General features: G+C 37.2%; 1 protein-coding gene across 5 annotated transcripts in view; it reads left to right on the top strand.

Annotated features, from left to right (window-relative positions):
- Positions 1–17748, top strand: part of LOC126410881 (glutathione S-transferase theta-1-like) — a 129366-nt gene that overhangs the window by 51667 nt on the left and 59951 nt on the right. For 3 of the 5 annotated variants that reach the window (XM_050081325.1, XM_050081324.1, XM_050081321.1), the window contains exon 6: positions 831–1734. In XM_050081325.1, coding sequence (XP_049937282.1) covers positions 831–994 — 164 coding nt within the window. In that variant the 3' untranslated portion in view covers positions 995–1734. Of the gene's footprint in view, positions 1–830; positions 1735–7990; positions 8051–17748 lie in introns of those variants that run through there. The other 2 variants (XM_050081322.1, XM_050081320.1) reach the window with 1 other exon arrangement.

Raw genomic sequence — 17748 nt, 5'->3', positions numbered from 1 at the left:
TTTTTTGAAAGCACAGCTTTTTTTAAGTCTGACTATGTTTTGAAATGCTGATGTGTTGTTTCATGATGTTATCCAAAACACTACATCTCCTCACAAGCATTCATCTTGTCTGAAACGTTCTCAAAGCAATGTTATCATGAAGCAATTTTGGTAATTAAAGAGAAACTGATGTTTGAGTAAGATCATGTTACAGCTTGCAGGGCACCATTATGAATATTATATCACATACGCTTCATGAGAGGGCTATGATGTGTACTGACACATATAGACAGTTATTTTCTATTGTTTCCTATGTAAATAGAACAGAAAATTACAAATACAGGTGAAGTTCAGTGGCTTACAGCACATATTTGTTGATGTAGAGTTCAGTTAGGCAATTCTTACATGGTTTGGCATTTGCCCCAGTAGCTTAACCTCCTTATTGCTAAAGGTTTTAGATTATTTCTTTTTTTGCTTGTTGTTGTCTAGTACCTGTTCACTTTACAGTTCCTCTATACTCTTAGTTAAGGAAATAATAAGTTTGAATGCCCTGTAAATTCTTCATTGTATTGCATCAATCTGAAATAATAGTAAAGCATAATGATGCAGGTTAACAATGTATTTGGAAATCTTTGTTTCTGTGATTGCTACTTTTAGTGTCATTTGAGGGACATAATATAATTTAGTTTTTTTGAGAAACTATTGTATCTTAAGGGTTTAACATTATGTTGACAGTCTCACAGTTGGTATCATTTATGGGTAATGTTTATTGAAACAATGCCACAATGTTTTAAATTTATGACAATACTTCATGTGTTAAATATATCTCACTGACAATTTTTGTGTTGCAGAAATGGCAGGATATAATCCACAAGACAATCGCCCCAAGGTTTCAGCTTGGTTAAACAAGTTGAAAGAAGAATTAAACCCTCATTATGAAGAGGTTCATGTCCTTGTTAATCATATAGCAGAAAAACATAAGGGGGTCCCACCCAGCTCACCTGACAAGCTATGAATATAATCTTGCTGTTGATTATAGATATTGGAGCATTTGATTGTGGTTCAGAATTCTTAAGTTACTTGCTAATGTGCAGAATTCTGTACCACCAACATTGAATTAACATGTGGAATGTTAGTCACAATTCATTCATTGGAAAAATGTTGATATATGTCATTACATATTATATATTAGGAAAATCGCTGCTGTACAGAGATCTTACTTCCAAGCCATGGCAAATTTCAAATGCCCGCCGTTAATTCTCGGATTAGTCCCACAACAAAGCAAAACATTTTAAACAAAATATTATTAAATTTTGATCTTTGATAGTTTGTTTACCTTGTTTCCTGTTTTCTTGTATTATTACAAGTGTTGTTTTCTTGCAAAGGAAAGATAACAACATTTTTCCATTTGTGGCAGCATAAAACAAAAAGTTATTCTTAAAAATAGTGCAGTAGTTAAGCATTTAAAAGTTTGGAGAGATGGTATGACAGTTAAAAAAACATAACAACAAATGTTTAATGTTTCTGATAGTGATATAATTAATATTGGCCAGAAGTCTTACTCATACATGTAAATGTGATTAAAAGTTTTATGGGAATCTTAATATATGTACAGAAATTACGGATTTCAGGAGGTGTTAATTTCAGTTTCTTTTGACATTTTAAGTGGTTGCTGTTAAATGTTAGCCAAAGAAAAGCTTGCATTGTACTGTTTGAAACCACAACTGAAAATAAAGTGATTGTTCAAAGCTGAAATTATCTTTTCTTTCTCAGAAAGAATTAAGTCATAAAACTGCTCCTTTGTTAGTTTGTAGCATTTAAGATAATAACAATACTCCTTTGATTTTACATTAACTGTAGGCATTGTTCCACTTTGTAGCCTTCCTCTGACAAAGTTTTAAAAATATATTCACTGTATTGAAATTGGATCTCTAAAACTGGCTGCCTGTGAGTGCTTCCATAGCTTATGAAGCAGTAGCTCCAGATTTTATTTCTATTATGTTTTTCTCTGATAGTATGATCTGGAGCACAACTCAGATAAACTCTGAGGCCAGACAAGAAAGAGCTTAAAAATAAATGAAAGCGTAATTCATTTTTGAATTGCCAGAATAGTATCTCATCAAAAGACCTGCACCAGTTTGAGTGTCACTCTTTTGTATTTATTTCATCTGTCTCTGTAACTGAGGAATTTATAATTAATGTGTTTCAACCTAATATATTCACTTTCTTAAAAATGTACTTTTATAAATTCTGTATGTAAATCTCTACATAAAAACTAAAAGAAACACACAATATTTATTACACAATCACATAGTTTGGTGCTTCATTATTTAACATATCTCACAGAAATAGTAAATTATCACAATGTAGGAAAACACAGATTGCTACTTACCATATAGAAGACACCTTAAGTTGCAAACAGGCACAATTAAAAGACTCTTACATAAAACTTTTGGCCATAGCTTTCTTCAGTAAAAGAGAGACACAAACCATTCGTACACACAAACAAGCACATCTCTTGCACACATGACTACCAACTCCAGCATGTTGAGCTGGAATTATTATATTTTATGGAGTTCATACCATCATAACATTAATACTTAATGTTAGGGGGAAAAAAAAAATCAGTGAACTATTTAACACACATTCTCCTTTTAGACATTGCAGCTGCAGTTCACCTGTAGATGTTCCAGTTGTACACCTTTATTGCTGTGAACAGAAAATGTGATTCAGAGTGCATTTTCAGCTCTATAATGATGATACCCACAGATTTTGTAAGTGTGCTCTGATATAGAGAACTAGTCTCTATTTAATATATCAAGTGTGTATTACCTATAATGGAGGTATGTGCTACTCCAGAAAGTTTGTAACGATTTCTAGTCAGAGTAGACATCTCAGCTGACATTTACATTGATGAAATTGTAAACAGTAACCTTCTTTCTTCCCAAGCTTTCAAATTTTAGGTCTATAAACTTGAATTATAACTGGGAGCAACTGATTCAAAAACCTATGGTATTTGATATTATTCAATAAACAGAGGATGAGTAGTTTGACTGTAAAATTGTATTCGTACTTTAACCAACACCATTCTCTGTAATGATAATAGTGATCCGAAATGCCAAAATCAAGACAATTAATATGACTGACTGATAAACATTTTAAATTAATTTTGCAGTTTTAGGTGATCTTTGATTTTCAGCAATAGTATGTCTACAATCTACATGTTAGACTTTTCCCACAGTATAAGGATATCCACTCCTAATACAATACAAGGATATGGGCTCTTTGTAGAAAGTAGTACTTAGTGTGCTATGAAGAAAAGCTCTCTGGTTTCCAGAGCTTTCATCGATGTTATACACCAAGAAAGTCTACAGCTACACACTTTGTGCTGTGGTTGCATATTTTATAGTTTATCTGAACATTAGTATTACTAGCTGCAAATTAAACTGAAAAGTAAATATACCAGCCTGAGTGTAAAAATGTCAAGTTTCTTGAATAAACTTGTGCTTGCAGTCTTGAACACTCACAAAAAAAGTTACTGTCTATCCCCAGGATATTATGTCCTATGCAACAGTAGTGTAAATATGCTGCCATTTTTCTTGGCAACACACTATAGTTAAACAGGAGTGGGGGGGGGGGGGGGGGGGAAGTTTTTCTAATCATATGGTCATTGTTTCGTAGTGTCCTATAGATCATTTTGTGGAGGAGGATCATCACAGGTTTGGTTGAAGTGAAGGTACATTTTACCCAAGAGATGTAGCTGTAAAAAATTAATTTAGTCTACAGTACTTACAATCAACACTTACTAATCAACTGTATTTTATTTGTTCTTACATAGGGTAAAATGAACATAATTAAGTAGGATAACCACTATTTTCTAGAATGCTGCTGCTTCCTCAGTTATACTTAGTAATTGCTGTTTATCTGCTACTATATGCTTAATGTTTACAATTTTACATTGATAATTATTAAAGAATCACTTACCAACATGCTGTAAGAATAGAGACATGTTTATAATGAGCTTGTCTTGCTTCTAATAGTAGTTTCCAGTTGTTGCCTCTAGATACTTTTATCAGATATCTTATGGAACAGTAATAAGATTTTTTTTTTTTAATCTGAATAGATTCCAAACTTCTTATTTGATGTATACCAAAAGCTCGTAGAAATTCTCTTTAAACCCAACACTAATAAGCCATATCTACATGGAAACCACGCACAGGATGGGCGAAAAGTCCCCGTATCCCCCAGAGAGACAGGTTCCTTTCTAACTCCGCTGTGTACAGAGGATTCTTTTTGTTCTAGATGACAATATTTAGCACGTGACCTATGATAAAGGGCACATTCATCTGGAAACATAAGCTTGGGACGGTTCACTGCATTTGGAAATGGAGTTAACAGAGCACAGAATGCTAAAAAGTGATATTTTCAGTCTGTATCTGATAACTCATCCACAAACATCAATTGAAAAGATCTGACCATAAGGTCTTTTTTCATGTGCCCTCGCTTTCTTACCCTCGGTACACCAAATACCGAAGCACTATACGTGTCATCTTCATAGGAGATTATTCAATCCAAGCAGAGACACCGGAACATGTTTCTTCTCATGCATTCTTCCTTCCACTCTGTGGCCTGTCTTTAACACTGCCAAAAGCAAAAGCATGTCTTTCCCAATCCAGATGTGCTGTCTTTCACAGTGGAACCTTATTAAATCTTTCCTGGAATGTTTCCATTATCTGTCTCATTGCGTGTTGTGTGTGTTGTTGTTTTGCGCACCCACATACTTGTCACTATGCTCCCCCCAATAGTGTAACCATGACTGCTCGCCATGGCTATGAATTAAAACTTGACTGTGACTGCAAAAACATTTAATCATGAGTTCCAACAACTGATAAGAAGTAACATAGTTACCATCCTGCATAATAAACAGGGTATGAGGACTTCTTGTCCATACTACATGTTGTTTTATGTTGTGGTTGTGTAAATCACAGTTAAATTGAAGTTGGAGTTTATCATTCATCACAAATGCAATAAATTTACTGAGAATATGGTATAAGAATTTCATAATCTTTGAGGAAGCCTCTGCAAGACGCGGAGTCATCCTCTGCTTCATATGATGATCTCACTGCTCACGTTTTTTTAAATCGGCATTCCAATATGTTGATTTAATTTTAATTTTGTGTCTCTCAAAGCAATGAGGATTTTTTATTGGTGGGATTTCACTTAGTGTTTGATGAATTATCTCATATAATTATTTTTGAGATTACTGAGTAGCTCTTTGCTGTATACCAGTTCTAAGCTTGTTAAGATGCCATGCAATGTTTTCTGCCTGGTATTTTCAAATTTACACCTTAATCATACACTCTTGTCATTAGAAAAACTGACCTTTTTCAAAAAGTTCTGTAATATGTGGCTGATAATGTATGGAGTTCATAATTCTAGTAAAGAAATTTTCCAAATGTTGAACCTCAAGTTGTCTTGCTCGATTATGCGACCCATCTTACAGTTCTGCACAAGTGCAAAGACCTGTTTAGATTAATTACAACACTTGCAACAGAAGCATTTAAGCAATCATTCTCACCATGTCTTATGTGCAAATGGAACAGGACAAATCCCTAATAACTGGTATGATGGATGGAAAGTGCTCTGTTCCATGCATTTCATGGTGGCTTGTAGAATACAGATGTAATTGTTAAAACTTTCTGAATTTGACACTGCTACAGAAATAACACTGACATGACACTTTGCTTAATGTTACTCTATATTTGAACCATATACAAACATGATGCAATTAATGGTAGAATACTTCACTTTTCTGGGTAAATTTTTTACAGTATGAAGAGATCACACAAAATTATAACTGCACAGTTTCTGTTATTTAATTTGAACATAACTTCAGTAATTAGATGCAGCAACTTTCAAAACAACAATTGTACCTGAGATCCTGTCTGAAAAGTTAGTTTGTATTTGAAAGAAAAGACATTAAGACTACTAAGAGCAACACTGTCCAGTCAGTAGGTGTTATTTGCTTATTTCCTCTTAAGAAATGGATAATACCTCTGTTCATTTAGTTCCCTCATGAAGTACATTTTGTTTAATATCTGCATCTACGTGCATATTCTTCAAACTAATGTGGAGTGCCTGGCAGTGAGTACTTCACATTTGAGGGTAATGAAGTTTAGAGGGATGAATGAAGAAGCAGCTGGACTGGAAAGAATCATAATAGTTAGATTCACTTTTCTAACTGGAATATATACTACTTTTCAGCAGTTTAATAAAAATTGCAGTATATTTAATGGTTTTGTCCTCTACAAAGACTTTCCTCACTGATGCATACAATGTCAATCTGAGTAATTATATTCTGCCTCTACTTGACTATTTTTGTTTGGTTTCTGTGGATTCTGTAACTGACAGAAATAAATGAACTTGGTGTCATAAGAGATGTGGCAATAAGGAAACTGGACTTGTGCTCTAACTCTTTCTTGAAAAAACTTACACAACTGAAATGTTGTCCCTTTTAACGTAGCCCCCTCCTCAATTCCTGCACTGCTCCATGCGAATTTTCCACTATTGGAAGCAGTGCTGCAAGTCTTTTTCTGTTATGCTGTTGAGGAGGCTTTTCCTTCACTGCGTCCGTTGACTTGAACCTGGTTCCTTTGAGTGCAGACTTCAGTTTTGGGAAGGAACGAAATCACATAGTGCTAGATCAGGTGAACACATTGTATGTTCCATCACTGGAATGTTGTTTTTTGCAAAACACTTCTTCACAGACACTGCGGTATGGCCCAGTGCTTCGTCCTGATGAAAAATCTATGAGCGATTTTTCCACACATCTTGTCTCCTTTGTCACACACATTCATGGAGGTTCTTCAGAACAGTTACATAATAAGTTCAATTGACAGCCTGACCTTCAGGCACCCAATCAATATACACAACCCCTCATATATCAAAAATTGTCACTTAGTCTCTGGATTGTTTTGGAATATCCATATTTCATCACACATAGTCATTTTTGTTGTTTTTGGGAGTGTCAGCGCAGCAGTTCACTCGATGTCACTTTTGCTCATTTGTGAGGATTTTTGCACCACTTTAGCACAAACATTTGTTATGCCTAGATCATCGTGCAGAATCTGTCTAATGGTTTCCTTATTGATGCAGTCAAGTTCTGGAATTGCTCAAATGCTCAGGTGGTGGTTTTCTCAGACAATTCTGCTGACCGTCTCCCCATTTTCAGTTTTCGAAGTGGAAGGATGACCCGATTTTGGATCATCTTCCTTACCGTCCTTGAACCTCTTAACCCCACGAAGACTTGCATACGAGATAGACACTTATCACCATAAACTTGTTTCAACAAATCGTAAGTTTCTGTGGTGGAGTTTTCAAGTTTTATGATGAATTTGATGTTAACACACTGTTCCGCTTTAGAGCACAGTACAATTCTGGTGGAGCTCGGACACATGACCGCTTTATAAGAAGGTTCACAGCCAGTTTAACCACTAGGGTGACATGAATTTTTTGTTTTAGTCCCAAGGTTATTCTCCCATTCATTTCTTTGTCTTCGAAGAAGCTGGAAATGCACACAACTACCAATCTGGTTTCTTAATTGCCACGTGTTGTATTCCTTCAAGCTGCCTTCACCTGTCTCTCAGCTGCAGTCAGGGAAAAACAATCCCAGTGTGTTGTTTTTATTTAACATAATAAATTAAGTAGGATAACCACTGTTTCATACTACTTAAAATGCTATTTCCTGTTTTCTTTGAACTGCAAAAGTGCAGCCCAACTGCAGTTGCTGTTTCATTAGTGTATTTTTATGGGTTGATAAAGTCAAACCATCTATGGGAAGGAATCTCTGAAATGGAAATGCAATCAGTAAAGCTGAACGAAACGTATACTGACAAGTTAATGGCAAAATAATCCACGCTTATGTATTTTGCTGTTTGTCTCACTTCTGCTCTCATGTTCTCCTTCTGTTGCTACCTTTTTTATCTCATATGTGTATTTTTTTTATTTTTAGGCTGATATTCCAGTATCTGTGACTTGTTGACTGCCATCTCTGCCACTCCTAACTTCGTGGGTATGTAAGAAAGTGTTTTCTGTTGTTAGCATTCCACTGTTGATTTATGTATTGTTCTGCATGCTCAAGGTCATTTAGTTTGTACTAACATTTGTTGCCAGATGATAAGTAGAAGTTTTCCATAATTTTATTTAACTATCAGATGAAACTTAGTGCCTTGTACACTGTCAAAACCACTATTTTCTGAAGGCCAAGATGTAGTAATGTGCCATAGCATTGGAAGTGATACATGTTGCAAAAATCATTGGAGGAATGGATGTCCTAAGTGTCAATCTCTGCTTCTTATATGTATAGCAATATTACCTTGGGAGATCAATAATCACCTGAAATCAATTCACCGTGATCTAACCACCACAGGCTGAGTACATGTGTTTACGGCTTGTTTACTTACATAGAGGTTTGGTTGTGTGCTGTTGCATTGTGCTCTTAAGAAACTTCAATTAATCATATGGCCAACCTAATGAACAGTCAGTGAATGACATAGAAAAAACCACACAAATGATTATAAAAATATTTAAATAAAGAAAATAATGAAATGATCTTTCAGTATATTAATGGAGCCTAGTCACAGGATTAAAGTTCATTGTCAGTTTGTTAAATAGAAGATTATTTGAGTGGTGGCCTTACACAGGCTAATATCATACACAGAGAAACAAATAAATAACCAGCCTAGCAAAGCATGCACAGGCAATGACCAATGTAAGCCAAAGACATTGTACAGTGCATCAAAATAAACAAGTTCATTCAAGTCTATATGCATTACCTATTTCACCATAGCAAAGATCACTGTCTGTTAGCTACATGAGCACTCACTGTCAAGCTGTTCTGTAAACCACAATTTGATGTGCAACAGAATGACTAACACATCTCAAATCACTGCACATTAAAATATTCCTAACACCAAACACACCTGAACGCTTGCGGCTCACTGGTTGCTAAACCTTACATAAGTACTACTGTAGTCAGTTTAGTTTCTAGACCACCATATGAATACATTCATAAATCTTCTGGAATATACTCATTTTAAATGTGCAGGATATACATCTACAATTAATTTGCACCCTGAAACTACATTTTTAAATTTTATACATAGCAGAAATCAGGTTGTTAGTTAAATATTGTATACTAAAATTGAAACTACAGGAATGTAAGCAAGTTAATGTCTTTGTTCATGATGGCCCTGAGAAACCAAAATCGTTGATACTGATGCTAATCTCTCATGTATCTGTGGAGAACTCTTTGTTTTGGGCCTCTGTTTATAACTGTTAAATAATTTGTATAAAACAGTTTCATAAATGTAGCCATTTTATGGCTGGCATCACGATCTTCCATCTGTGTGTCATACACATATGTAGTGTGTCTGTATTTTTTATTACTGTAGTTATAAAATTTTTTATACATAAATGTTAATAATTTCATAATATTTGTTGTATAAATGTGGTATTAATTTCATTGAACTCATCTCTTTATTGCAATTTCAATATTGTTTTCAGTTTTTCTGTAGCTTGTCCGGTAGTGAATTTTGTGTTTGAGGTGAATATTTGAAGCTTTCATTTTAACACAGCCAGAATCTCGCCATACTGCTTACAAGGGCACCTCCCCATCGCACCCCCCTCAGATTTAGTTATAAGTTGGCACAGTGGACAGGCCTTGAAAAACTGAACACAGATCAATCGAGAAAATAGGAAGAAGTTGTGTGGAACTATGGAAAAAAATAAGCAAAATATACAAACTGAGTAGTCCACGCGCAAGATAGGCAACATCAAGGATAGTGTGAGCTCCAGAGTGCCGTGGTTAGCGTGAGCAGCTGCGGCACGAGAAGTCCTTGGTTCAAGTCTTCCCTCAAGTGATAAGTTTAATTTTTTATTTTCAGACAATTATTATCTGTCCGTCTGTCCATCCAATGCGATAACTTTTTTGGGAGTGATTATCACATCCACAAGAAAACCTAAATCGGGCAAGGTAAAAGAATCTTTTTACCCATTCGTCAAGTGTACAAGTTAGGTGGGTCGACAAAATATTCCTGTAATGTGACGCACATGCCGTCACCAGTGTTGTATAGAATATATCAGATGTGTTTTCCTGTGGAGGAATCGGTTGACCTATGACCTTGCGATCAAATGTTTTCGGTTCCCATTGGAGAGGCATGTCCTTTCGTCTACTAATTGCATGCTTTTGCGGTGCGGTCGCAAAACACACACTAAATTTATTACAGTGAACAGACGTCAATGAACGAACGGACAGATCATAACTTTGCGAAAATAAAGAAAGTAAACTTTTCACTCGAGGGAAGACTTGAACCAAGGACCTCTCGTTCCGCAGCTGCTCACGCTAACCACGGGACCACGGCAATCTTGAGCTCACACTATCCTTGATATTGCCTATCTTGCGCATGGACTACTCAGTTTGTACATTTTGCTTATTTTTTTTCATAGTTCCACACAACTTCTTCCTGTTTTCTCGATTGATCTGTGTTCAGTTTTTCAAGGCCTGTCCACTGTGCCAACTTATAACTAAATCTGAGGGGGGTGCGATGGGGTGGTTCCCTTGTTAGCATCCACACCCACACAGTGACTCAGTTTAGTCTTGCTGCTGGAGGATCTCCAGGTGGCTTTCACCCAGTGGTCTGTTGCCCTGCTCCACACCTCTTCTCCTGCTCTCTGCAGTAACTTGGAGCTCACCACAGTGCTTGTGTAGTGACCTTATCTGGCCACCCTGCAGCAACCTGTCATTTACGTGACCTTCAAATATACCTCCTGTATTTTTATCTCTCTATGTATGTAGTGGGCAGGTTGTTCGTAATCTTACAATATTCTGAGCATAACTGTATACAGAGATTCCATTTTCCTTTGTACTTTCTTCTGTTGATACTTAGTGCTTACCCTCACTGAGAATTACAATAATTTATACGCAAAATGTGTTTCTTTACACTCATGATTCTGTCCAAGCTGTAGTGTAGATTTTTTAAATGGTATTCATGTATTTCTTTTTCTTCTCTCTGCTTGATGTAGGGTTTGCCTGTTGTACCCTCTTGGTTGAAATTATTGGTATTTCCATCTTTATCTCAGCCGTCCTAAATCTGGTTCTCACTGGATAATAATTTCTTATTAATTCTGATATTCTGTTTGATATGTACACCAAAGGCAGCACAGGAAAAATGCCCAGGTATAAAACGAATATGATGTTTGCAATACACATAAACAATCTTATTTGATGGGAGTTAGTTTGGAACACAATAACTGAAAACAAGTCACATCTTGAATTGGATGAACAATAGTAATATCTAAAACCTGAAGGCCTGCAAATGTCCCGGTAAATTGAAAGTTCCAAGTTCCATTTCCAGTTATGTTCATATACTAAGCAGGACACAATCAAATTCCAGAAGGGATATATAGATGTTAAAGTCCCGGAAGAATACACCAAAATTTAAGTTTGGCGTATTGTCGATGTATCCCAAAGACAAATATTACAACGTCCAGTTCTGGTCTCGATGTTGCAGGCCATGTCTCTTCAGTGCAGAGGCCATGGATGGTGTAGGTCCATAGCTGGCAACTCAATGTGGGTGGTTGCATCATCATAGCAGTTGCTCCGGAGTGAGACCCTGATTGTGGTAGTGCTTTTGCAATTGATGCCTGGTGCAGGAAACTCCCCAGTGCAAAGTGCTCAATGGTAGTCCAAGTACCAGCGTAAATACTGCCCGGGTGCCAGGATACTGCAGTTTCTACCTTCAGTCACATGGCTTACAGAGGAGAAAAGGTCCACAGGGCCAATGATCTTTGGTGGCATTTGGGGTGCCGACTGATGGCTGGGCAGAGTAGGGCCATCGCTTGCCTGCCATATGAAGAACTGGTGCTGTAAGGCCCGTGCCCATGTAACCTATCTGTGTTGTCGGTAGCTGGCTGAGTAAGCGCATGGTCTCAACACAGCACTTGTGATGATAGCAGACTTTTTACAAAAAATGCTACCATATATATCTTCCATAATGTTTCAGTCATGGAAAAGGTCACATTTTTATGAAATGGCATGAACATACACATGAGATCTGCCAATTTTCATGGTGTTGCTGCTGCAAATTATCAGTACAAATTTGAATTCAATGCATTGCGAGGTATTATCAGTAACCACCCAAAGGGCCCATGTGTGCTACCTTGATGATCTGATTACCAGTAAGCTTGATATTGAGGAACATGCTTTCTGTACTTATAATAAAGTTGAAAAATGTACCATCAAAACTTAACGGTGTCATGGGATTACTGTGTGGTACGGCCCAGGTACTGGGTCTAGTAAGTTGAGTATAGTCTATTGATGTGTTGCAAGCATAATATGAATACAGTGGAGGTATCCCGAATGTTAATCACACTGATATACACTGAATACTTTTGAATGCATTACGGGAACAGCAGTGATCAATGTCTTATAAATATTTACTATTGAAAACAGTCTTGATCACGATTTATTTATCAAGGTGACCGGTTTCGACCACTACTGTGCTCATCTTCAGACCTACAAGTTGTACACGAAGCTCTAATTAGAGGGCTACATACATTAAAGAAAATACATAAAGTTATAAAGCTATAAAACGCTGAATTACCATTGAGTAGGAACCTCTTTCTGTTGGAGAATCACTACTGGAGAAACCAGTGCACGTCTTACTATATATAATGGAGGCTCCACCCACTTCTGACTGCATGATGTCATTACTAACCAATGAGTTATAAGTCAAATTACAATTTAAAATTTCTTAGTCAAAAGAACATTGTCAAGAATTAAAAATAAATACACACTAAACTTAGCTTATTAAACAACTATTGTCAATTAAGAAGCATTAAAAATATTTAAATATGTAGGAAAATGAACTTCGGTTTGGCAGTACATGGGTTGCCCTCTCTAGGCCTGTCAGTGAACCATTTGGAACCACTGGTTGCCATGGTGAAGTTGGACGCCGTTGCAAAGATGAGGCAGCAGGCTTTTTTCACTGAAGTAGTTGTAAAGTGGATAGTCGAACTAGTGGTTGCCATGGTGAGGACAAAAGCCAGTGCAAAGATGTGGCAGCAGGCTTCTTTCCAACTTCTTTCGTTGGTAAAGATTGTTAAGATTTTCCTTCTGCGCCTCCTCCTTAGTCTCGATTCGCCCGTAAGATGCCGATATCGATAATGTAGTTGCAGCCGAAACCAGTTCCTGTTTTGCGTTCGTTTGTCACACACGGATTTCTGACTTTGACAACTCTTTTCTATGGGTTAATATTCCACAGTTTAAGATCTCTCTTGTTTCTGTCGTAATGAATACTTTGTCCCAAATAGCAATTATTTAGTAACTTAGTGCTATACCCGTTGCTGCAGTCCTTCACCAAAATACAAACACTTTCAGTCATACTTCTGAAATTGCCGAAAATTCCCAACTACATATTTAAATATTTTTAATGCTTCTTAATTGACAATAGCTGTTTAATAAGCTAAGTTTAGTGTGTATTTATTTTTAATTCTTGACAATGTTCTTTTAACTAAGAAATTTTAAATTGTAATTTGACTTATAACTCATTGGTTAGTAATGACATCAGGCAGTCAGAAGTGGGTGGAGCCTCCATTATATATAGTAAGACGTGCACTGGTTTCTCCAGTAGTGATTCGCCAACAGAAAGAGGTTCCTACTCAATGGTAATTCAGCGTTTTATAGCTTTATAACTTTATGTATTTTCTTTAATGTATGTAGCCCTCTAATTAGAGCTTTGTATACAACTTGTAGGTCTGAAGATGAGCACAGTAGTGGTCGAAACCGGTCACCTTGATAAATAAATCATGATCAAGACTGTTTTTAATAGTAAATATACACTGAATAGCAAAAGAAACTAGTACACCTGCCTAATATCATGTAGGGCCCTTGCGAGCAAGCAGAAGTGCCGCAACACGGCATGGCATGGACTTGACTAATGTCTGAAGTGGTGCTGGAGAGAACTGACACCATGAATCCTGCAGGGCTGTTCATAAATCCATAAGAGTACAAGGGGGTGGAGATCTCTTCGAAACAGCCTGTTGCAAGGCATCCCAGATAGGATCAATAATGTTCATGTGTGGGGTATTTGCTGGCCAGTGGAAGTGTTTAAACTCAGTAGAGTGTTCCTGAAGCCACCCTGTAGCAATACTGGACATATGGGGTGTCACATTGTCCTGCAGGAGTTGCCCAAGTCCTTCGGAATGCACAGTGGACGTGAATGAATGCAGATGATCATACAGGGTGCTTACGTGTGTGTCACCTATCATAGTTGTATCTAGACATATCAGGGGTCCCATATCACTACAACTGCACGCCCCCCCCCCCCCCCTCCCCACACACACATGCCATTACAGAACGTCCACCATCTTGAAGACCTCCTGCTGACATGCAGGGTCCATGGATTCATGAGGTTGTCTCCATACCCGTACACATCCATCTGGTGGATACAATTTGAAACGAGACTCGTTTGACCAGGCAACATGTTTCCAGTCATCAGCAGTACAATGCTGGTGTTGATGGGCCCAGGCGAGGCATAAAGCTTTGTCTCATGCAGTTATCAAGGATACACGAATATGCCTTGGGCTCTGAAAGCCCGTATCAATGATGTTTTATTGAATCATTCACACACTGACACTTGTTGATGGCCCAACTTTGAAAACTGTAGCAATTTGCGGAACGTTAGCACTTCTATCATGTTGAACAATTCTCTTCAGTCATCATTGGTCCCATTCTTGGGGGATCTTTTTCCGGCCGTGGCATGTGTTGGAGAATTGACGTTTTACCGGCTTCTTGATATTCACGGTACATTCGTGAAATGGTCATATGGGTAAATCCCACTTCGTCATTACCTCAGAGATGCTGTGTCCCATCACTCATGCACCATCTGTAACACCACATTCAAACTCACTTAAATCTTGATAACCTGCCATTGTAGCAGCAGTAAACGAACTAAACAATTGTGCCTGACACATGTCTTATATAGGCGTTGCCAACTGCAGCGCCGTATTCTGCCTGTTTACATATATCTGTATTTGAATGTGCATGCCTATACCAGTTTCTTTGGGACTTTAGTGTATGTCATAACAGACAGGTATATGAAAGTCGTTTACTGCCAGGATTTGTCAGCATAACAGGCCATGAGAGATAGCATCCTAGTACTCGTCCAGTATCATGGTTTCAGTGCACATGGAGCAGCTTCCACATGCAGTGTTCAACCTCACTGTGACCAGAAATGGATAAATGACTTTACAATACGCCAGGAATTTGACATACAAGACACAAACAAAAGAGAAAATATGAGCCCAAATGGTATCCAGTCAGCTGCCAAAATCAGCAGATCACATCAAGAGCCACCACCTGTAGCAAAATCAGCACATTCTTAATCTGTTCAATAACAAACATGTTCTCCACATTGAGAATATGTGAAACAATTAAAAGAAAAGAAAGCTGTAGGAGAATTAAAGGAGACAGAAATGAAAGTTTTGTTCTTGAAAAAGAAAAACACAGATAACATAATCTTCCAGTCATTGAGAGTCTGTCTGCAGTGGTTATCTCTGAGAAGAATAACGTAGAGAAATGGGCACAGTGAATAGAATGCTATATATGGGCTTCCGAAGAATGTTACCTTGAAAAAGAATTTTTTTTTGTACAGAAAATGTTGGAGAGGCAATAAGGAAGAGATTATTACTTTGGGTTTTACCTTTTCTTATATTGGTCAATACTGAGTGTTTTCTCAGAGTTTCTCATGTCAGGACACTATTTCTATTTCGATTCAAACTGTCTTGTTTGTGCTTTTGTCATTTTTACGTGTGTTAAGTGTTAATTAGTAATAAATCAATAAATAAAATTTAAAATACAGTTGTCAGAGGCCATTTTTCCATTGTTACTGCTTTCAAGTAGGCTGCTCCAAATAACCTTCTCATACAAAACAAGATTACTGCTTGACCTGGGTTTTTGCCCACCAGGGAAAATGCATTTTAAATGGTCCCATGAATTCCATACAGTAATAAACTGATGATGTTGACGTGGTTTTCTCTTGCTTTGTCTATCACACAAATGAAATATGATGCCCATCAAGTATTAGCACAATAATATTGTCACCAAACTTACCGTATTTACTCGAATCTACGCCGCACATGAAACATGAGACTCGAAATCAAGGAAAAAAAATTTCCCGAATCGAAGCCGCACCTGAAATTTGAGACTAGAAATTCAAGGGGAGAGAAAAGTTTTAGACCGCACCTCTAAATCGAAACAAAGTTGCTCCATTGTAACATGCGACACAATTTAGATCGAATGGATGATACAGCTACAGCAGTTTGGTTTCAGTCGTAAGCTTAGCAGTTAAGCTTTGCTATGCGTAAGGCGCTCTGTGCGTATTTATACGGGTACCCTTCCTTTTTCACGTGCTTCGTCTGGTTTGAATCGATTGCTTATTTTGCTTTGATCTGGTAAGTGCCGTTCTCTTTGTTATAGGTGTTTACGTCACTCTAAGCTGAAAATGCATTATTGTTCTGTGTCCTGCATTGTTTGTCGCATTCTGATAATGAGCATTTACGACATGTCGCCGCTCGCGGCATGGCTTGCTTTTGTGCGCGCTGCCGCAGCTTACAACAAAAGAAAAAGATAGGAATTGTCTCATTAGCGAAACAATGGCAAGAGACCGCTATTTGTTGTTACTTACACTGCTGCTTCCATTGGTAATGATCAAAAAGAACCAAATAATATAGACTGTGTATAATAGAAGATATTCTGAACGAGAGGTTCACGAAAATTTTTCTCCGTTTGAAAATCTTTGCAGACGCCTTTTTAGTGCATTACATTCTGCACAGAAATTAGAGTCATCTTAGATTTAAAAATCTAGTCAGTTGCCGTGCTTCATTTCTGACTGTATCACTCAAGGTTGCTACATAGAGTGTATCACTATTCAGTATAAGAATACGAATATAAACATAACATGATATGTCTATTCTTCCGCGTTTGCTGTTGTCTCACTCTAGTTTCGTAATTTAGTATGCAGACGTGATTTAAATAAGATAGCAGCAAACACGAAAGAAAACATGGCATAATGTTTACATTCGCATTATTTTTATGGCGAAGAGAATACTGCATGTGAGTTACGACTCATAAAAGTTCTTATTTGCAACCATCTCTTGTCACAGGTACGAAAAAATTCAGAACGTAGAGTTAGGCATATCCCAACAGTCTTGCCAGTCGGATTTTCCTAGCAGATTTTTAGTGATGACTTCAAATGCAGTGTGTGTTGTTGTTGTCTTCAGTCCGTAGACTGGTTTGATGCAGATCTCCACGCTTTTCTATCCTGTGCAATTCAGAGTAGCAATACTCATAAAATAAGAATGAAAATAACTTGGAAATTAAATGCTGAAATTTAAAACAAAGTTTTATTAGGTTTGTAGTACATCTTATACGAAATGTTTAAAATATCAGTCATGATTCTGAATCACTAACACTCGATTCTTTGTTGCTGCTTGGTTTACGCAGTCTGTTGGTATTACTCGCGCACCATGTCCGAAAACCACCGTTTCGTTTGCTCTTACAATTACAATTTTTGGAAACACTTCCGATTTCGGTAAAGTCTTTGGCTTGAAAACAATGAATGGGGATAATTTATGTCCATCAGCTGTGCAAGCATGATTGACATCCGCTGTTTTTCACCCCCTGATTAAGTTCGCCACCGAAGTGAAAAA

The sequence above is a fragment of the Schistocerca serialis genome, chromosome 1 (genome assembly GCF_023864345.2).
Source record: "Schistocerca serialis cubense isolate TAMUIC-IGC-003099 chromosome 1, iqSchSeri2.2, whole genome shotgun sequence".
NCBI classification, from domain to species: Eukaryota; Metazoa; Arthropoda; class Insecta; order Orthoptera; family Acrididae; genus Schistocerca; species Schistocerca serialis.
This window is presented reverse-complemented; position numbering and strand designations above follow the sequence as displayed.